Genomic DNA, 23092 nt, shown 5'->3' on the forward strand with positions numbered 1-23092 from the left:
GTTATTGATGAAATAACGTCCAGTGCCGATTACGGTAAACAGTAGGTTGTGTTTACTCGCACACTGTGCACCTAAATCATTTTCCCAGTTCGCACATATATATTTTTAGGGGCAAATGCGAGTGAAATGCTCGCAGTGCAGAGCACTTCTGCCTGTGCCGGACAGAAACTTCGCCACGCCGGAAATCCGGCGCTGTGCCGGAGAACTTTAACCCTTGTAATTACATGCACAGAGCTCATAGAAAGGTGCAGAATAAAAGCATTGCTTTCCCTCAAAAAAAAAAGGACTGTGAGATAAACATTTTAAAATTTTTGACGGGTACAAAATGAATATTTTGTTTACCTCTGTGTAAGATGACTGAAGTTTGGTTACAGCTTCTAACAAGGTTTGCGAGCCAATAGCATATTAGCGATAAAGAGTCTTCATAGTTGCAAGTTGAGGCGGGAGGCGAATGATCAGTCAACGTCTGCCTGGTTGTCACAAGCTAACGCAGCAGCAGTAGCTAACAATGTAGCCAGTAAACTCACACTGACACCAACACAGCTCATCTCTGTTGTTGCACCTGTTAATAACTGTTGGGTAACATTAGCCATGTCATGCCTACAGTTAGCTCTTTAATTATGTGCATGCAGGTAGACTCTGTTCCTGTTGAGGAGCTCACACTCCTGCAGCATTAGTCTCCTAGCCGGAGGTGGATGCTGAGGGTCCGCATGGGTCTCATGATAAACAGAGAGCGAGAGCAACGTAAGTCATGAGAATAACGTTACTATGAACTGGTACAGAGTCTCACATGCTCTATCATAAAATATGCAGGTTGTGCAACGAACTGGCAACCACTGTTGCTTCAAGCAACAGCGCTGCACTGACATTATGTAGTGGAAGGCGGGGTTGTGACATGTAGTTGCAAACGTTATCAGCAGCACCTTCAAGAAGTCATTCGCCGCATTGGAATATACTGGATAAACACTGGGTTAAAGCATTAGGACGGCTCCCACACATCACTGCAAATTTCTTTGGCGGGGGTGTAAAACTTCTTTGAATGATAATGTGAAAACACCTGGGGGCCTGCCACTTCTCACATCATATTGGTTATTTAAAAAATAAAATCATATACAAATGACAAACACAACTGTTTTATCTTTAAATGAAAACTGCTCCTGAAAGCAGTGGCCCCCTCTCTTGACTTTATGCTTCTTTGCTGAAGTTATCTGGTGTTAGGTAACTGTTTGCTGGTTTAACGTCTGTTTATGAAAACACATTAGCTCCGCCTGTGTATGATTGTCCTGCCATTGCAAATGCAAAGTGACCAGGTTTGATTAACCAATACTGTGTAAACCATATGTACGTTTTGAGAGACAGGCTGAGGGCTGTTTAAAATCGATCCGTGGGCCACAGTTGGCCCCTGAGCCAGACTTTGGACATGACTGTTCTAAGGAATAACTTTTGGTTTACTTGGCTCGCTGCATTTTAAGATTTTAAGATTTTACTATCTTTTAAAAATGATTTCTGAGAGTGTAAAGAAGAGTAAGAGAGGGACACTGCGGTTACATGGTACGTGTCTTAGACCCCTAGATCACCATGACACCCCACTTGGCTCTTTTTTCTTATTCATCATATGTTAAAAGGCTCATGGTTTGCTCCCATATTTTTGTTTCCTGACACTACATTGTGCTTTACTCACCTTCTGCAAAACATCCAGGGCGATGAGCACCGCTTCCTGCAGGCTGGTGAGCACCGCCTCAGTGTAGGAGGGGAGAATGAAGGGCGAGGCATCGCTGCTAATAGGCACAGACACGGCCCCATGGAGGATGACCCCCAGCTTCTTCAGATCCTCCATACTGAAGTTGGCTTTTATGTGCTGGTAGAGCGCTGGGAAAATCTGGATCAACGCTGTGAGGAAAGGCTGGCTGGGGATGAAGGAGAACTTCTCTGTCGGGCCACTAGGTGGTCTTGTGCTGTCCGTTCCTGTTCGATACCACGTGTTCCAAGCCGACCACCACAACGCAGAGTCTTCCAAGGCTGACTCCTCCCCTGGGGGAGGGGCCTGCAGCTCTGCGCCGTTGTATCGTGTCAGCCGCTCAACAAGTGAATCTGAACGCACCAGGGGTCTGCCGGGACCGGATGCCGAGAGAGGGTCGATGAGCACTGGGGGGACACCCATAGCAGCGAGTGCGTCACCTGCTTTATCTGAGTCTTTAACAGGTGTAACAATCTGTAGGATCTCCTGAAAGCTTTTGAGGGCAGCCAGCGAGACCTCGTTGTTTTTGCTGAGAGCAGCTGACTGAATGTGGTTCAGCAGCACCTCCCAGGCCTCGAAGAAATCACCTGCAGATTCACAGCGCAATGATAAGAGAGTGTGAGACTGCCAATTAGCAGCCTTTGTCAGCTGTAAATAAAGTGTGACAATTATGAATTTGATATGTGAGGTTTCAAACCAACAGAGGCAAATAACAGGAGTTCAAAGAGGCCACATAGTGAGAGCTGTGCCAGAACCGCAGGTGTATCAGTCGCAAACACAGCTTCCCGTTCATATATTTAGTTAATATGAATATGAGCTTGTTTTGAATGACATACAATCATCCTAGGAGGCCCATACGGTGATATTATATTGCCAGCAGCAGTTAGTCATTTTATCTCTGTTGTATGTAGGAAGAGCAGCGTTCCCCTAAGTGATTTAATGTGTAGTAGGCTGGGAATGTGTTGTATATTATGAGTCACCTCTTGTAATTTGGCACTGGCTAAAATGTTCAGAGGGATGAGTGCAGTTAATGAGGAGCTCATGTTTTATCATTCATATCTCTCTGGAATGTTAATCCTGTCCGTATGGGGCTTACCATGACTTAATGTGTGGTAATATAGCAGTAAAAACAGCCGGGCTGTGTCTGAACTTTCGCTACACTTGGCAGAGGCTTATGAATATATTTTGATATGTAATTTGCATCGTTTACAATTCTGTGATAGACTGCAGCAGTTTGTCATAGTCTACCTCAAAGCACAACAGCACTGGATACAGTGGTTAAAGGGATAAATCGGATCTGTTGAAGTGGGGCTGTATGAGACACTTATCTATAATCAGTGTATGACCTACAGTAGATGGTGGTCGCTCCCAGTTTGGAGAAGCAGATGAGAGTATCACCACAGAAGCTGAGCAGTGTACTGCTGTGGAAAGGGTCTGCAGCAAAATGTATTTAAGCCATGTAAAAAATATATTTTTAATTTTAATGTATGCTACATTGAGAATATTTTCACTGCTTTACCTTGCAGCACAAAACCCTTCCCGACAAGGAAGCTGTTAACGGCTTAGGTTCCCCATCACTCTCTGGCTCTCGTCAAAGGCACCAGACTCCACTGAGAAAAACATTGATTTTAGCTCACTACACATGGAAGTAGCTGTCTATCGCTGCCTTGATCAGTTAGTTAGTTGGTGTTACTGTGTGACTCTGTTGAATCCAAACCTACTCTTTCAAACACCGAAGTCATACAATAATACAAACTAACTAATTGATAACGGCAGCGGTAGACCAGAAACTCCTGTGTTAAGCATTGAGTAAATTACTGTTTTTCCTCAATGGAGTCTGGCTTTGAAGGGAGCAATATAACTTCTTCAGTTCCTTGTCAAGAGTAGACTCACAAGTCAGTCTTTAGACGCTTTGCTTAACTAAAGACTGATGACTTTCTCCCTGATTTTGTGTTTAGATGGGCGGATACAATTTCAGAGTTTAAAAAAACTCCATACGCTGCAGAACCAATAGTAGATCCGCAGGGCGGTCCTTCGGTGGCTCGCTGAACTCTTGTGCTCATAAACATAGTCCGACTAGAAACACGTGTAGCGGTACAAAATGGCTCAGCCACGCTCGCAGAAAATGCCGTCAAAGTTAGTGGATGTTTATTGTGTTTGGGGCGACACATTCTCGCCAACTAAAAGAAACAAATAACACATAATCTTTTACAAGGCCATGACTCATCCGTCCGGCCAGACTATAGAGGCAATCGCCTTGTTGTTTACAAATACTTCCAGGTAGAAAACCAGCAGAGTTTAGCTAACGTTACACACACACACACACACACACACACACACACACATATATATATATATATATATATATATCACATTTTTCACGTCACTCTATCACCGTTTAGACTAATCTGATGTTTGTAAAGTCTATAAACACAATGATTGAACAAACATTACTATTTCTGTGTGCACGTTTAGCGGGGCTAACCGTTAGCTGTTAACATTAGCCATTAGCGGTGTCTGTAATAACTTAGTAACTCAATAAACAATCTGGAAAAAAAATATTTTTCCAGCGGATATCTTAGTTACAACATGATTGAGCTAGCAAAGCAGTTTTGTGTTGCTATGTGTGGTATTTATTATTATTATTTATTTGGGAAATCACGATGTCTAGAAAGCATCAGTGGCTGCAGCTGACAGGGACAGCTAACAGCAGCAGCAAAGCTAACATCAGGACGTCATCTGTTAAAAGCGTCCCGTTGTCTGATATGACATGAAACTACTCCAGTTAGCTCAGTCATGTTGTAACTAAGACATCTGCTGGAAAAAAATATTTTTTTCACGGATGAGCACACATTTGATAAAACGGAGTTAAATCTCTCGGCATCCATTTTCAAGCTCTCTGTGTGTTTGTGTCCTTGCGCACGAGAAAAGCGGGAGCGCACATTTCCAGGAGGGCGTGTCCTTTTCAAAAATGCAAGAGGCGTTGCTTTGTTGCCGGCCATTTTCGCCGGTGTGTTAAACACACTTTAGAAAGGAGTGTCCCCAGAGTATCAGAAGGCGGAGATCTCTGATTGTCTGGTGGCGAGACTATGTCAAGAGGGGCAGTCTGATGGCATTGTAAGGCAGTGAAAATATTCCAAATATAGCATACACTTAAACTGATATAGACTGAATACATTTTGCTGCTGCCCCCGCCCACTGCAGTACATTGCTTAGCTTCCATGTTGGTACACCTGCCTGCTTCTTCGAAGACTGACCTGGACTGTTAGTAATAAACTGACTATGGATAAGGATAAATACCTCATATAACTCCACTTCCAAAAATCTAAACTACCCTTTAAAGTATCAGAGCAGACTGTGAAAGGCTTACCTAACTGCTGCAGGAGATACCGCCTCGTATTGAAAATGCGTGCCACCCCTGCCAGCGTCAGCACCCACGTCTCCGCCCACTGTTTTTCAGCTGTGTCGCGGGAGTGGTGAATGAGGATGTTCCCACCACCAGACTCAATCTTCTCCTTGTCTGCTGTGGTGGACGATGTCCTCACACAGTCTAGCAGGTGGAACAGTACCTAGTGGTGACACAAAGATAGTTAAACCAGCAGGAAGAGCTCCAAAGACAGCCCACTGAGAGTCTATGATCATTTACAATAAGATAATAAATACAAAGTATATCTCTAAGGAAAGGGAGGTGTATTTCAGCCCCTTTATTACAGTAATATTTTGTACAAACATTACTGATGACAGCCTCCTCCAGTTTAACTGAATCAAAAGACAGTTACACATTCTTGCATACTACCTTCCAGACCACAATATGCCATGTTGGCTGCTGCAGCAGCGTCCCGTGGGCAGCGATGGTGGAGAACAACGTTTGCCCGGCACTTTTGCGCACAGCAGGCCGTGGGTCGACACACAGCTCACCCAGCTTGGCGTACAGGCACAGCCACAGGCAATCGAAGGGAGGGGCAGGGTGGAATGGCCTGTTCAGGGTCTCTCCTCTCTCCTGTGCCTGCTTCTGCAGAGCCTCCTCCTCCCTTTCCAGCTCCTGTGTGATGGCTTCGCCTCTTTGGAAAAAGTAGTCCGAAATGTTCCACTGTAGGGAAAAAGGGGAAGTGGGGGTAGAGAGCGCGGGCACAAATTGGAGAGGAAGGTTAGTAAAATGCTTCTGGCAGTTCAGCTATCCTATTACCATAAAGTAATCTCGCAGGAACTGCCACACTCCAAGAGAAATAATCCTGCAAACCACAGATCAATATCGGGTTTGCATGTCCTGAATGCAGTACAAAGTATCTATGAGATGTCAGTAGAGTGCTTAAGTGCTGGTAAATTAGATAAGATAATGCAAAACAAGGAATTATGTGATATAATAATTGTCTGATCATATTATACACACTGTGTTTCAGCTTTAAAACTACTGGAGAAGAAAAGTGCCCAACCTGTCGATCTGTCACAAACAAATTTCTTTTCAATAATACTTAAGACAAGGCAGGAAGTATCTTTAATTTCTTTTGCTTCACCTTTAGTTGCACACATGCACACCTGTATACTGACCACTTACATCACATTATTCTACCTCTGGCCTCTCAAAGCTCCGTAGACCAACTGATCAAATGTTTTCTGAGCATTTTACAGAATATAATGCAAGAGCAGAGAATTCACCACTTGCAGGAATTTGTTTCTTAACATAGCACTTAAAAATAAAGACCACAAGACAAGTCATTTCACCAATAGGCCAATGGAGGTGAGGCTGATGTTGAGCTCTTGGTTCTGCAGGCCGAAGCTGCCGGCTACATCCACTACGATCTGGAGGCACGTGCAAGGCATGGTGGGCAGGAAGTCAGTCACCACCAACTGCAGGCACTGGAAGGCTGTTCGGATCAATGACTCGCTGAAGGGAAACAAGACACACAGCGTGCTCTGGTTGACTGCAGATTCTTGACTTGCTTGCTTGTATAATCGTAGTTACAACAGAAATGTAGGGTGACTCTCACAGAAGAAATGTTAGCATTTAACATATAACATGAACTACTTCAGCACAGGTAGAGCCCTGCCTCCTTTGTCCATCTCCTCCTCCTTCGTGCTCTTACCCTTGATCATTGCGGATGGCTCCTATGACACCCAGGACGAGGGGCCAGCCGGGCCCCAGGCTGTCTCCCTGGCTCTGCAGGATCTGCAGGACGCTCTCCAGCTGTTTCTGCCTGATGTCTGCGTGCAGCACGTTCGACAGCTCCTTCAGGGGGTTCAGCAAAAGAAGCTGCAGCCGCTTGGGGACAGGAAGAGGGAGATGGTAACTGATTTGTTAGGTGATAGGCAATTATCTGCTTAGAGTAAATTCTTACTTTGGAAATTTTGCTATTGCACTGCATAGTGCATACATACAACTCATACATCCAACATTTAGAACAGTTAAGTGTGGTGCATACACCTACAGTCATTTTTATTGAACTCACTTAGTTAGTCACTTAGCTGTCAGTAGTGATTTTCTGGGGTTGACTGTTACACTGACCTATAGATTGTATAAAAGAAGTGGATGTAGCCTCAGGGTATAAAAACTGAAGCCAAAGCGGAGTGCCTTAAAAGGGATAGTGCACCCAAAAATTAAAATTCAGCCATTATCTACTCACCCATATGCCGAGGGAGGCTCTGGTGAAGTCTGAGAGTCCTCACAACACTTGCGGAGATCCCAGGGGAGAGGGGGTAGCAACACAACTCCACCTAATGCAGGCTGACGGCGCCCCAGATTAAGAAGTCCAAGAACACAAAATTGAAACCACAAAAAATATCCATACTGCTCGTCTGCAGTGATCCAAGTGTCCTGAAGCCCCAACATAGAAAGTTGTTTGGAAAAACATCATTTGAACTCTGTTTTTAGCCTCATTGTAGCCTATAGCTCTAACTGCCTCTCTGTACACTGCGCTCGCATGTGTGCGCTTGTGGCTTAGACCAACAAAAGCACGTGAACACACAGGAAGGAGGTGTCCATGGCTCACGGTCTTGCGCAAGCGCACACACGCAAGCACAGTGTAAAGAGAGGCAGTTAGAGCTGCAGGCTACAATGAGGCTAAAAACAGAGTTCAAATGACGTTTTTCCAAACAACTTTTTATGTCGGGGCTTCAGGACACTTGGATCATTACGGACGAGCAGTATGGAGATATTTTGTGGTTTCAATTATGTGTTTTTGGACGTTTGAATCTGGGGCGCTGTCAGCCTGCATTAGGTGGAGTTGTGTTGCTACCCACTCTCCCCTGGGATCTCCGCAAGTGATGTGAGGACTCTAAAACTTCACCTGAGCCTCCCTCGGCATGAGGGTGAGTAGATAATGGTTGAATTTCCATTTTTGGGTGCACTATCCCTTTAAACCCACATTCTCTCAAATAGCCAACAGGGGGCGACTCCACTGGTTGCAAAAAGAAGTTTGGTTGTATGTAAGTCAATGAGAAAATGACCCAACTTCTCACTTGGTTTATTACATCAGTTAACATTTTCCTCATAAGTTTATGGTCATAATCTTTAGCTTAATGTCTTCTTCAAAACAATATGATCTTCAGTGTGCAAATTATGTTCCCATTTAGAGTAAAACAGACAATAAAGCAGGGTACGATGTAGGGCTTGGCTACCTTGTGATTGACCAGTCGCACCATCTCAATCAAATGTGGCAACGGTCAAACTTGAGGCTTCAAAACAATAGTCCACAAGCCAGTGCATGACGTGTCGGTGTTGACGTCCATTATTTTTATACAGTCTATGTACTGACCTTTGATTTAAGAGTTTGCTCATTTGCAAGTCAGTGCAGATAATTTACGGCTTCTTCTGACAGAGTTGTTAAATGTGAGTCATGACAGCCTTTTTCTTGATTTGTTCTAACACACTGCATAACCCCGTCAGACATACAGACATGTACAATCTAAAGGGAAAAATAAAATAAATAAATCAGTGTGGAAACATGAATGTAGATGCCTGAGAGGGTCATTGTTATGGCTATGAAAGTGCACATACAGTAGCCATTTGGGGCATTTTGGTCTTTTCTTCTGAGAAAATAAAAAAAAAACTATGAGTTTTGAAGGTGAAAAATGGTCCTCTAACGTTTGCATGCATGATTGAAAACAAACCTTGAATCTGTACCACTTAAACAAATACCTTAACCCCAATTTCTATTTCCAGTTTTTCGTATTGTAAATCATAACATGTTTGGCTGATTGCATTATTTCAACACAACAACACATAATTATAAAAGCTTGCTTCCACTGCAAGAACAGCCTTGAGGAAATCGCTGCATTGTGCGTTTCTACAGGACAGCCATCATTTGTATGACTCTGTGCTGTTTCTATTAACCTCCACACAGTTCATCTGCCCTCTTTTAGATAAGCTCTGTGCCATTCCCTTTATCTGTCTCACTAAGGTGAAGGTCACAGACTCTGTGTTTGTGAGTGACAAGAGAAAGTGTCTGTGACATTTCTGTTTTGCACATTTTAAGCATTTGGCACACACACTCTTATCTATCGTGACATACGCTGCAACAGTGGAGGAGATTTCTCAAATGTCAGCATTACAAACAAACAATATTAAGGAGTGAAACCCGGAGAAGACAAACAATACATCCATCTCATAAAATATTCCTGACTCCCTACAATATTTATATGACAGAGGAGGACTAAGAGTAAAGTAGTAGTTTGTGTTCCACACTGTTTTATACATACAACCACAGGCATCTGTAGTGTCAGCTACCTGATTCTGGGCCAGAGGAGGGTCATGCTTGTAGGCCAGTCCAGCCTTGATAAGCGCCGTCAACGCCTCAGCCCCCCACTCCCTCATCCTGGAGTTTGGGTGCTGGCAGACCTGCAGGACACATCACACAGACACACACAGATGCAGACACATGCGCACGACAGCAGATCTGACGCAGAAGGCTGTTCAGAACAGTGTTTCCCAGCAGTGTTCACAGTGGGTGGGTGTGAAACAAGTGGGTGAAATTAACCACAGTCTGTGCGATAAAGACTGGGATCCCCTGTGATCACAAGATAGTACCTCAGATAGTACCCTCAGATAGTACCTATCTAACCTCAAACACAGCTGTAAAATCTAATATATATTTAGATTGCTTCTCCCCAATTTCTCTTCAAGAATTGACTGCAGTGATTTCTTCATCCAAATCATCAACGTGTCTCTTAGACCCCATCCCAACTAGGCTACTTAAGGAGGTCTTACCTATAGTTAACACTCATATATTAGATATGATCAATATATCCTTATTAACAGGCTATGTACCACAGTCTTTTAAGGTAGCTGTAATTAAACCTCTACTAAAAAAGCCCACCCTGGATCCAGAGGTGTTAGCCAACTATAGACCAATATCTAATCTTCCCTTTATGTCAAAGATCCTTGAGAAAGTAGTCGCAGACCAGCTGTGTGATTTTCTCCAGGATAATAATTTATTTGAGGAATTTCAGTCAGGATTTAGAGTGCATCATAGCACTGAGACAGCTCTAGTTAAAATTACAAATGACCTTCTGATTGCTTCAGACAAAGGACTCGTCTCTGTACTTGTTTTATTAGATCTTAGTGCGGCGTTTGACACAATTGACCATCAAATTCTGCTGCAGAGACTGGATCACTTAATTGGCTTAAAAGGTTCAGCACTAAGCTGGTTTAAATCTTATTTATCTGATCGTTATCAATTTGTTGACGTTCGCAATGAACCATCCTTACGTACTAAAGTTTGTTTTGGAGTTCCGCGGACCAATCCTGTTTACTCTATATATGCTTCCGTTAGGTAACATCATTAGAAATCACTCTATAAATTTCCATTGTTATGCGGATGATACTCAGTTGTATTTATCAATGAAGCCAGAAGAAAGCAATCAATTAACTAAACTCCATAATTGCCTTAAAGACATAAAAACTTGGATGAGCACCAATTTCCTGATGTTAAATTCAGACAAAACTGAAGTTATTGTTCTTGGCCCCAAACAACTCAGAGACTCTTTATCTGATGACATAGTTTCTCTAGATGGCATTGCTCTGGCCCCTGCCACTACCGTAAGAAACCTCGGAGTAACATTTGATCAAGATTTGTCTTTTAATTCTCATTTAAAGCAAACCTCACGGACTGCATTTTTTCATCTGCGTAATATTGCGAAAATTAGGCCTATCCTGACACGAAAAATGCAGAAAAATTGGTCCACGCTTTTGTTACCTCAAGGCTGGATTATTGTAACTCTCTATTATCAGGTAGCTCTAGTAAGTCCTTAAAAACTCTCCAGCTAATTCAGAATGCAGCAGCACGTGTACTAACAGGAACTAATAAACGCGATCATATCTCTCCTGTTTTAGCTTCTCTGCACTGGCTCCCTGTAAAATCCAGAATTGAATTTAAAATCCTACTGTTAACTTATAAAGCTCTAAATGGTCAAGCTCCATCATATCTTAGAGAGCTCATAGTGCCATATTATCCACCAGAACACTGCGCTCTGAGAACGCAGGGTTACTCGTGGTCCCTAAAGTCTCCAAAAGTAGATCAGGAGCCAGAGCCTTCTATCAGGCTCCTCTCCTGTGGAATCATCTTCCTGTTACGGTCCGGGAGGCAGACACCGTCTCCACATTTAAGACTAGACTTAAGACTTTCCTCTTTGATAAAGCTTATAGTTAGGGCTGGCTCAGGCTTGTCCTGTACCAGCCCTTAGTTAAACTGACTTAGGCCTAGTCTGCCGGAGGACCCCTCTATAATACACGGGCCCCTTCTCTTCTTCTCTCTCTCTCTCTCTCTCTCGTATCCTATTACTGCCTCTAGCTTACCCGGCCATTCTGGATGTCACTAACTCGGCTTCTTCTCCGGAGCCTTTGTGCTCCACTGTCTCTCAGATTAACTCATATCACAGCGGTGCCTGGACAGCGTGACGTGTGTGGTTGTGCTGCTGCCGTGGTCCTGCCAGATGCCTCCTGCTGCTGCTGCCATCATTAGTCATTAGTCATACTTCTTCTGTTATTATACACATATGATTATTGTCACACATGTATACTGCCAGGTATTAATACATACTTTCAACATATTGTACCGCAGTAACCAGAACTATAACTATAATATTATTACTTCCATTAATGTTGTTGTAAGATACTGTCATTACCTGCATATCTCTCTCTCGCTCTCTCTCGCTCTCTCTCTCTCTCTCTCTCTCTCTCCCTGTGTCATATGGATTACTGTTAATTTATCATGTTGATCTGTTCTGTACGACATCTATTGCACGTCTGTCCGTCCTGGAAGAGGGATCCCTCCTCAGTTGCTCTTCCTGAGGTTTCTACCGTTTTTTTTTTCCCCCGTTAAAGGGGTTTTTTTTGGGGAGTTTTTCCTTATCCGCTGTGAGGGTCTTAAGGACAGAGGGATGTCGTATGCTGTAAAGCCCTGTGAGGCAAATTGTGATTTGTGATATTGGGCTTTATAAATAAAATTGATTGATTGATTGATTGAAGATATGCTGTGACAGACACTGTAATCATGAAAGCTCGGATAGATACACACAAAGAAGCTGGGCTCAGCAGAGAAAAACACACTATCGTGATACAAATCATGTCTTGTGCTTTAAAGATTCGGAGTTCGCTTATGGCCCAAATTAATTATCTTTGGTCTAAGAGGAGGTTTGTTCAACAACTTTTTACTTTCATGGTGTGAGACTTCTAAGAGGAGAAAACTTTGTGTTGCTTAGATGCATAAATGGAGACGGCTAAGTAGATACTGTAGCCGTATCCCTTCAGAACCCAGATGGTCCATGTGTATCCATTAAATTATTTAGCTTCTGTCATCTTAATCTTTATCATAATGCACATCTGTAAACAAAAACACAATAAAGGTGATGCTATTATCAAATTTCCTTTAACATATAAAAGCTCTGAATTTGAATTTGAAGCCTGCGAAGAAAGATAAGCAGAATGTAATCCAAGCAACTTTGGAGGTGCAGCTTCAGATTCTGTTTCTGTGACAAATCAGAGCTTCACACTGCCAACTGCACACAACAATGCAAGGTCAAACACTGGTAGCAGGAGCAAACGCACTGTGGACACATTTTTTACATAGTGACCCCTCAACTCCAACATGTTCATGCCAGACTGAGAGGGAGAGAGAGCAGACCGTGGGGAGAAAAAAGGAAGGAGATGGGAAAGACAATGATTACGGAGGAGGAGATCTGAGCTTACCTTCTGCAAAACACACAGGAGGGCAAAAAGAGAGGGGGAGATAGACAAAGAACATATGAAGAAAACCTCCAAACACACACCTTTACACACATAAAAACGAGAATCCTTTTAGAGATATGAGGACGTGGGTGCCAATAACTCTAGAAAGTGAAGTATGAACTCAAGTTATCGCAGTTTTGCCTTCTGTATAAAGCACTGTACAAACCATGTAGTTAATCCAAAGTGCTTTAAATCATATCTGAGAGTAACTGCTATATGAAGCCAAGGCTATTGCTGCATGTGCACACTGTCGTCTTTCATTTTAAAAGAGCTGCGTAGGCAACTTTAGAATGTATTTGAGAAGATCCCATATGACAGTGGTTCCCAACTGGTGGGTCGCGGTCCAAAAGTGCACCACAGGTCCATTCTTTAGGGACTGCAAGTGTTTCGCAAATGTGTCAAATCTGTAATAGAAACACTTTATTTATAAGTACAGTGCATTTTCAGCACAGAGCTTTTATTTTAAAGTGCCATTTCCTGCTGTAGAGTGAGTGACTAAAGGCCCGTTTCTACTGAAGAAGTTCCTGGTACTATTTGGGGTGCAGGAACTACTACAGGAACGTCCTCTCGCTTGGCCCTCTCAACCGCCGTGTCTCCACTGAGAGAGCGGAGTTGGAGGAAGGTTCCTGTAAAGTTACTGGGCTCTGGATGTGACGTAATCGTTGCGCGACCATTTTGACCGGGGTGACGTAGGGGCGTAGGGGCGTAGGGAGGTAGTTAGCTGTTAGCCATTAGCGGTGTCTGTAATAATTCAGTAACTCAATAACCGGTCTGTAAAAAAAAAAAAAAAAATTCCAGCAGATGTCTTAGTTACAACATGATTGAGCTAACTGGAGTAGTTTCATGTCGTATCCGACATGGGAGGCTTTTAACAGATGAAGTCCTGACGTTAGCTTTGCTGCTGCTGTTAGCTGTCCCTGTCAGCTGCAGCCACTGATGCTTTCTAGACATCGTGATTTCCCAAAACTGAATAAATACCACACATAGCAACACAAAACTGCTTTGCTAGCTCGGTCATGTTGTAACTAAGATATCCGCTGGAAAAATATTTTTTTCACGGACCGTTTATTGAGTTACTAAGTTATTACAGACACCGCTAACAGCTAACAGCTAACGGTTAGCCCAGCTAAGCTACGATAAACATGTTATTAATTACAAAACATCACATCCCACCTTGAGTATATCCAATCAGCACCAAGTAATCCCCAAGCCCCAGCCAGAGTACCTACTCCGAGGCAGGGACTTGTTTAGCCCCTATAAAAGTTCTGGAACTCTGTCCTTCAGGGGTGGTTCCTGCAGTGGAGACACGCACCAACGGCCCTGGCCCCGTAAAATTACCCCGAAGTTCCTGTGGTGGAAACGGGCCTTAACTGACAACTACTAGATAGAGACAGCAACTAGTTCAACAACATAGCCAAATGCAAGTGTGATGCTTAATATGTTAAACTGTTTGGACCTTAAACAAAAGAAATCTGGACCCTGTGGCTGGACCAGATGGGACCCACTGCCATATAACATACATTTAAATATGAGGGAAGCTAATAATAGTGCTATGATAACCATCTAAATTTAAAAAAAATGTTCAAAGCATTAACATGCGACAGCTTTGGAAGTTTAACCAACATGCAAGAACAAAAAGGAAAGAGGGGAATCTCACATATACTACAACTTATTGAACATTATTAAGTCCTTCACTGTGTGTTTATCTTTCTTTTTTTTTTTAGTACTAATTAATAACCTTCAACCCTTCTTTAGCTCATTCAACTATTTTTCCTCATCATGACTACACCACAGCGCATATGTGCTCCAGACTCCACGGAAAAAATGCCATTATTAGAGCCTTGGTACTGAGTAACGTAACCAAAAGGGTAGAAGGGGGCAATTTTGACATTCTTTTAAGTTCTAGCTTTCTATCATTATTATTATTATAGAGTTTGGTTCCAAATATTTTCAATGACATCTTCACTGAGATCATCAGCACTGGAAAAAGTGACAATTGCTGTAACCAATTTTAGACAAACTGGAGCTGGAGAGAAAAGCTGAACAGGTCAAATACCTTGTATGCATATTGTGCTAGGTTGAATAAAGTCTGATGAAAGTGTAACCTGTAGAAATTAATTACATTTCTTAAGTGACTAAAATGATATAACTGTATGGCCTTGGTTGACAAAATTATGGCACATTTATGAACTGCTACTTTCATCTTTCACTGTGCTTAAATGAAAAGCGGTGACACAGAATGCAGCTCTTTATCTGCACCTTGTGGGTGTAGCTCTAAATAGACGTTACCTCCAATAAGTGGCCGGTTAGAGGTCTCCACAGGATCTCTATACGGTCCATGTTGACAAGGCCGGTCTCCAGCAGCTTGGCAACAGCGAACAGAGATGGCTCCTGAAACCAAGACAAGAAAACACACAGGTACAACTTTACCTATATGACAGACAAACAAGGCAACATCCAATTCCTGTATAATTTTATAAAGGCTTTTTCTAGCCAACATTTGACATGTTACCAAAGCCACATAATGACATATCTAAAATCTCCAGGCACCAACTTTCCAAGTCCTAAAACGCAGAAAGTCTTTACCTTGTTGTTTCCATAAGCCATTTCCATGGCTTCCAGGGAGAGGGAGCAGAGAGCGTTGATCAGGTGATGCAGGGACACATCATCCAGGTACCTAGATCACATAAAAAAAACACGTTGTAAATTATGTGTGAATATTTTAGCAGAGCACGAATAGTTTCAACTACAGGAACCACTATTCTCTTACATACAGCAATACAGAAAGAGAGTTATTCTTCAGGTCAGTACAATTGTGAAGATGAACATCTGTTTTCCAAACCACAGTGTAATTATTCAAGCTTGATATTTTATCACTCATTATGCCTAAAAACTCCTCCGCAAACAACAAAGGTTTACTGAATTTACAGACACAAAAAATGGCTGTTTATGCTCATATGGTTATTATTAGCTCTGAGCAGAAAATGTAGCCCAATTAACCTTTACAAGAAAAATATATTTCTTTAAAAAACATCTACTGGACTATTCAAAGACACAGGGTTGAGTAATTGGAGTTTTTATAACGAGTCCTTACTGGGAGCTCTCAAATAGTCTGGACAGGATGTTGGAGATGACGGGCAGGTCTGTCATCACAGCTGTGGTCAGCACCTATGTAGGTCAAAGACACAACCACAGCCAGTCAGCTCATCGCCTTCAACAACAAGGTGGGAAAACACATAGTACAATGCATGCTCAACACACAGTTTCTTAAAATTACTCACTGTACTTGGGCCCTCCACAGCTCGACCAGGCTTGAGGGCACCGCCCACACCCGGTTTCAGCCCCAGGATCCACACTAAGTGCTGAGAAGGAAAAAAGGAGAAGCTGAAGGAGAGTTGGGAAGAGGAGAAACTACATCTACATCAACTGACAAGGTCATGAAATGTGCGCTGATGAAGGCAGATTATTCAGCATGCACGAAATGGCACCAAAACAAGGACAGCAAACGTTATTCTTGGGAGATAATATCTTTTTTAATAAGCAGTATATACAAATGTCACACGCTTTATTTAGAGGAAGGAGAATACATGCACGTGCGTGTGAGAAAGAAAGAATGTGGACTGCCTGTTTTGTCTTGTCTAATTAGAAAAGCATGTGTGGTTACATATTACCAGGTGGTACCAGGTGGTAACAGTACCTGCAGCGTAGCCAGTACCAGCTGCCAGGAGGTGCCCAGCACGGCGCCGTGGCAGTGGGCCAGGTTCAACAATGTCCGCATGCACTGGATGTTCTTGGCAGTTAGCTGACAGAGGGACAGACAGTTATATTACGGTGAATATCAATACACGTCACAGAGTGAAATGTTATACATATGTTATTCAGTGTTTCCCACAGGTCTGAAATATACTTTTGGTAGTAGCTGATGAAAAGGGCCGGATTACCTGCCCGTACGAATATGGCCGACCACATGTGGAAAAAAACAAACATGTAACCTTTAATGCAATATTACGAACTACTGAATATTTCCATTTATTTCATTTACATTACATCATTCTGCTCTTTTCTAATCGCAGGTAAAGCTAATCTGTCTGCATGTGAGTTTATGTGTCTGTGTGTGTGCTCATCTGTCGTGCTCCATTTAGACACCCCAGACAAATATATGGAAAAAGCACATAATTTATTAAACACAGTCTCAAACAGCAGTGATACTGAGCTATTTTTAATAATAAAAGATTTTGAAATTTCATCCTGCGGGGTAAAAAATTGGCAGAATTGAAACTCATTTATCAAAATTAGATAATTTATATCAGTGGTCCCCAACTGGTGGGTCGTGGTCAAAAAGTGGGTTGCGTGTCCCTTCTGAACGGACCGCAAATGACTTGCAAATGTGTCAAGTTTGTAAAAAACACACTTTATTTCAGAGTAAAGTGAATTTCCGGCACAGAGCTTTTATTTTGAAGTGTCGTTTCCTGCTGATAGAGTGAGTGACAAATGAACAGCTACTTAACAGACACAGAAAACTAGTTCAACGACATGGCCAAACTCATGTATGACGCTGAGTAAACCTTGAACTAATGTCTAAGGAGAAATCTGGACCCCGTGGCTGGACCAGTTGGGCACCACTGATTTATTTCATATGTAACAGATATTCTATATAACTATTATAACAGATTATCAGTGCGTTTTCTTGCCAGATTCACTCACAGCTCTATTTAAAAAAAAAAAAAAAAAAAGACCTGACACTGAAACTATTACTGTATATCACAAGCTGCACACCGACACTTTGGGGCGCTTCTGACAAGGCCGCATAACAAACAGGTAAGGGAGTACGAGAGGGGTAGAGGTAGGCTGATTAATAACTAATTTAAGTAGTTAACTGATTCCACATGGCATTGCATAAAAAAATAAAAATATGGGTTGCCAAATATATTTTAGAAGTCGTTAAAGGGGAACTAATGTTTTTTTCAACCTGGGCCCTATTTTCCGATTTACTTTTGTCTAAATGAGTGATAGGATGTTCAGTATGTGACATTTCTCCAGTACAAAGCTAGGGCTGACCTGCCTGCAGCCCGTGAGCGCACACTATATTAAATAGTAGGGCACTGGGACAGCGTCAAACAACGTCAAAATACGTCCAGTAAAAGTGCATTTTTTTCACACAGATAGGCTCGGATTGCTAGTATAATTATCCGACAACATAACGGAAAGGAGAAATGAACGTCTGTGTTTACCTTTAGCTGGATGTTCCTCTGCCTGCTGCAATTTTAGTATATGTGCTACCGAAGTGACACTGCTCCCTCTCTCTCCTCGTCTGCTCTTCAGTTTCAATGAGCTCTGCATCCGTGTATGTTTGTGTACTCCATGTTCAAATAAATACGGTCCATCCAGATCCAGTTGGTCAAAATCAGGTAAAAATTCGGACATGTTTGTTGTTGCAAGTCAAAACACTCACTCAGAGAGTGAAAGGCTGGCTCTGAAATCTCACGTCCCGCGAGATTCTTCTTCTTCTTTGGTGTTTTACTATACAGTCTATGGTGTTTTACAGCAGTTGGTCTCGCAATACTTGAGTTGTTGCGGGAAGTTACCGCTGGAGCGAGCTTACAAATGCGATTGTTTGGAGTAGTCATGGCTGAATTTTTACCCGATTTTGACCAACTGGATCTGGATTTGAATTTGATGACCGCCCATATTTATTTGAACACGGAGTACGCGGACGTACACGGACGCAGAGCTCATTGAAGAGGGATGAGGAGGGAGAGAGAGAGGGAGCAGGCAGAGGAAGGGTTTTGACTTGCCACGACAAATATGTCCTAGCTAAAGGTAAACACAGACGTTCATTTCTCCTTTCCGTTACGTTGTCGGATAATTATACTAACAATCCGAGCCTATCTGTGTGAAAAAATAGACATTTAGTGGGCGTATTTTGACGCTGTTTGAAGCTGCCTGAGTGCCCTATTATTTAATATAGCGGGTGTTCACGGGCTGCAGGCAGGTCAGCCCTAGCTTCATACTGGAGAAATGTCACAAATTGAACATCCTATCACTCATTTAGACAAAAGTAGATTGGAAGATAAGGCCCAGGTTGAACAAAAAGCAGCTTTCAAGTACATTCAATGTAAGACAAATGTTACTACATAAAAGTTAACTATTACACAAGAAAACAACATGTTAACAATGATATTACTTCGGGGAGATTCCTAATTACAGAATAATGATTCCAGGTTAGAGTTAAGGTTCCTGCCCATGTTTTTCGAAATGTTATTGCACTCAAGGGAAATTTAGATGCACATGCTCGCCTGACCAGCCTATGTTTATAACCGTAACTTGTCCCTTACCTGAATGGTGCCCTGAGAGATAAAGTGTTTGTTTTCATGTGGCTTTGTGCAAATAATGCTCATCAATAACATCTGGTAAACTAATTGCTTTGCTGTGCATTTTGTTTTAACTGAGAGTACATGTGTGTTGTTGTTTTTGTCCTGACTCAGTCTGGAGCCCATTTAGACTCAGTCTTGACTTGACCCTGTTTTTTGAACTGATCTTTGACCTTTGGTGGTCGTACCTCAGCTCTTATTTAGAGTATTCTGAGTATTTATCCCCCCAAACACCAACAGTTTTCCTCTCTATGCAGCTGCTACATCATTGTATAATTTGTCTTAATTCTAAAATGTTTGTGAGCTTTGTTTTTGGAAAATGGCGACATGAAATGAATTATCAAATGTCAAGTACAACCATCGCCTCTCCATAATTGTGTGTGTCCTCACCACCACAGTGCCCTGGGGCTGAGCGGTGAGTGGCTGCCCCACAGCCACCACCTGCTGATGAGATTCACTGGAGGGGCTGATAATCTGCACACTCTGGCCTTGGATCGAGTAGGCTGTGGAGAATACACACAGGCGCGCACATGTGCAAACACACACCCACACACACATAGGAGTCAGGTTTTTCTATGAGAGACAGTAATACACACAAACAGGTTTTGTAACAAGCTTACGACATGCAAGAAAAGCTTTCTTAATTAACTCCAAGGCAAACATCCATCGCGAGTTGAGACCCAATTTGCCGGCTTTATCTCTACAAGCTAATATGCAAATAACGAATGTCTTAGTGGCTGGTTTGAGAGCAGCTGTGTGTGTGTGCGTGTGTGTGTGTGTGTGTGTGTGTGTACGTCTACAATCCCCAGACACGTTCTCCTCTGTGTTCCTAATTAGAAGCCACAGTGAAAAGTTATGGATTAAAGCAATAAGAGTAGGACGATAGGGACAGGCAGAGTGCCAACATTTTACATGTTAAGCTCAGTTTAGCAGCATGCACATCTAACCATATGGGAGACGAGAAGTGCTCATTAGTGTAACATAAACACACATGACCAGAGGCCATCCTCGGGGTTGGAAAGGGGGACTTTGAGCTGTGTGTGGTACAGTTATGTATTTGATTTTTTGATCCCAACATTTAAGCAGGAATACAAACATGCATACCAAACTCAACCCCAAACGGTTTGAGGTATTATCTAGGTATTTCAGGTATTTGTGTGTGTGTGTGTGTGTGTGTGTGTGTGTGTGTACAGGCAATTAAGTATTAAGGCTACATCTTATACAAATAAGAAGAGGTAACAAGCCACCTGACTTATTGCTAATACTGTGTCTTATGCAGTTTTAAGTGGCATTCTCAGCTGAGGAGCCGTACCTTTGCTGGAGAGGTTTGCGGCGTTGCTGCTCAGAACAGTCAGAGCATAATGCGGCGGCAGAGAGGCTTTGCAGATGGCTGTGATGAAGGCGTCACGGGGCGTCACCAGGCCCAGACGACCACACAGCGAGGCCATGGTCAGCTCTGCCTTTAGGATGTTCTCTGTGGCTGTCTCATCGGTGCTGAAGTGACAGGACAAGAAGGAGAAAAACTAGAATTACAGCCTTGTGGTTGTATGCCTCTGAAAACCAGTTGCAGTTACAGTTTACATCCAAGTCTGTGAAAACTTTGATGGTCCAGAAACATCTTCCTCCCCCGGCAGGGCACATCTATGCAATCAGTACGGTTTGAAGATGGGCACCGAAGATTAGGTCACCATTTCAGTACCTGACAAAATGTCTCCCTCTCTGTTCCTAAGATATGATATTAAATAATGGCCAGAAAGTGTTTTTGCAGAACATTATGATGTCACGGCGGCATGGTGCTACAGTGGTTAGCATTGTCACCTCACAGCAAGAGGGATCCACCCTGGGTTGGAACCAGGGGTGGGGGAGTCCTTCTGTGCAGCGGTTGCATGTTCTCCCTGTGTCAGTGTAGGTTTCCTTCAGGTGCCCCAGCTTCCTCCCACAGTCCAAAGACATGCAGGTTAATTGGTGACCCCCCCCCCCCCCGACCCCTAACTGGATAAGCAGTTACGGAAAATGAATAAATGAATTATGTCACAGTGAAGTTAAACGTTTTAAACGTATTTCATTAGTGAGTTCACATGGACGTTTGTGCCAAAGTTAAGAAAACTCCCTCAAGGCCCTATTGAGATATCTCCTTCACAAGAATGGGACACACGAGGTCACAGTGACCTTGAACTCTGACCTATGGCCACCAAATTCTAACCAGGTCATTGCTGATACCACGTGGGTGTTAGTGCCAAATTTGAAGAAATAACCTCAGCCGTTTTTTAATTTCATGTTCATGAAAATAGGACAGATGGAAGGACGGACAATCCGAAAACATAACATTGCCGGCACGGAGGCATAAAGCACAGGAAAAGTTAAGAGTGTAGTCTGTCTGTGTTTCTATTAATCAAAGCTGTTTCCAATTATTTAGTTTGGTATTAGAGTAAGATTATTATCACTCTGGAGAAAATAAACAGAAGGTGTTTGATGTATTAAGACGAAAGCTAAATCTTTATCTGAGTGTTTTTTCTCTAATGACAGCTGGTCGTGTTGTGCGGACACTGAACACCAAGATGTTTTATATGCTTGGCCTGAACAGTACTTCACGTTTAAGTTGCTTGTAAAAAAAAAAGACTGATGAATCAATATCTGAATAAAACATGTATAAAAAAAAGTCTATGAAACCATTTCCTGTGAAGTGCATTGCTAAAAATCAGTTAAGGTCAAAGTTTACCTCATGCCAGTGTGTCAATGTGTTAAAACACTACAACAGGAAATCAATTGGACAACATTACAACTGTTTGTTTTTAACATGTGCACACACACGCTAATGAACCAGTATACAGTATAATTTGGGTATTTCCTATGGGACAATTCATTCTCTCCTGCTTGATTCCAAAATGAGTAAATCCAACTTGACTGCTGACTGTAAAAGTGCAGTTAGTCACAAAGGTCCAGTAGATATTCCATTTACCTGGCGTCTAGCAGCAGAGACAGAGCAGCCAGTAGACCACACCAGCAGGCACTGACCATCTCCTCCCACACCAGGTGGGCACCTGAGACAACACAAAGCATTCGTGAGTTTATTCAGGAGTTATTTCACTTCAGTATCACTTAGGAAAACAAACAAAACATGCCTCCATTTTTTTACAAGCACAACACTGGCCACCAGGGGTCAGAGACGCGCTAGTCACAGAATCGCAACGGCCACGACGCAGTAAAACACACAGACTGTAAACGTGTGTACAGCTCGCACAGATGCTCTGGTGCCTTCTCAGTTTGCTGCATCTCGTCAAGCTTTCTTATCTCTTTCTATCTAATTTGACAGGTTTATATCCAGTATTTTCTGCATTATCAGACCTTGCTTGTCTTCTTCCATACACTCCCCCACCCTGTGTATTCTCACCAGGTTGTGGCTGCCACTCCTGATCAGGATAAGTCTCCCTGAACTCAGCAGCTGCCTCCTCCTCCACGGCCAGCTCTCTTTCGATCATAGAGGTGATGCCCCGCACCAGGTCCAGAAGGGCACTGAAGGCCACAGACATGGCGTAGCCCTCCGGGATGGATGGGGGCTCCACCTTGTCCAGCATCTCCAGACTGGAGGATAAAAATAGAGAAGAGAGGAAATGAGATGGAGGTTAAAGTGTGCGCATGTGTGTGTGTGTGTGTGTGTGTGTGTGTGTGTGTCCTGGTGTGAACTGAAGTGTGTCTATACTTAAATAAAGGTCCATCCATGACTTTAAATGTTTGCATGTTCGTGAGTGTATACTGTAGGGG

General features: G+C 42.8%; 1 protein-coding gene across 2 annotated transcripts in view; it reads right to left on the reverse strand.

Moving 5' to 3' along the window:
* mon2 (MON2 homolog, regulator of endosome-to-Golgi trafficking) overlaps positions 1-23092 on the reverse strand; it is a 63748-nt gene that overhangs the window by 12486 nt on the left and 28170 nt on the right. For both annotated transcript variants that reach the window (XM_049573021.1, XM_049573020.1), the window contains exons 12-26: positions 22722-22912; positions 22290-22371; positions 20643-20824; positions 19721-19833; positions 16657-16761; positions 16241-16321; positions 16054-16127; positions 15546-15636; positions 15249-15350; positions 9462-9572; positions 6823-6998; positions 6461-6623; positions 5535-5828; positions 5109-5307; positions 1682-2325 (exon numbers count right to left, since the gene is read on the reverse strand). In XM_049573021.1, coding sequence (XP_049428978.1) covers positions 1682-2325; positions 5109-5307; positions 5535-5828; positions 6461-6623; positions 6823-6998; positions 9462-9572; positions 15249-15350; positions 15546-15636; positions 16054-16127; positions 16241-16321; positions 16657-16761; positions 19721-19833; positions 20643-20824; positions 22290-22371; positions 22722-22912 — 2608 coding nt within the window. The remainder of the gene's footprint in view (positions 1-1681; positions 2326-5108; positions 5308-5534; positions 5829-6460; positions 6624-6822; positions 6999-9461; positions 9573-15248; positions 15351-15545; positions 15637-16053; positions 16128-16240; positions 16322-16656; positions 16762-19720; positions 19834-20642; positions 20825-22289; positions 22372-22721; positions 22913-23092) is intronic.

The sequence above is a fragment of the Epinephelus fuscoguttatus genome, linkage group LG4 (assembly GCF_011397635.1).
Source record: "Epinephelus fuscoguttatus linkage group LG4, E.fuscoguttatus.final_Chr_v1".
NCBI classification, from domain to species: Eukaryota; Metazoa; Chordata; class Actinopteri; order Perciformes; family Serranidae; genus Epinephelus; species Epinephelus fuscoguttatus.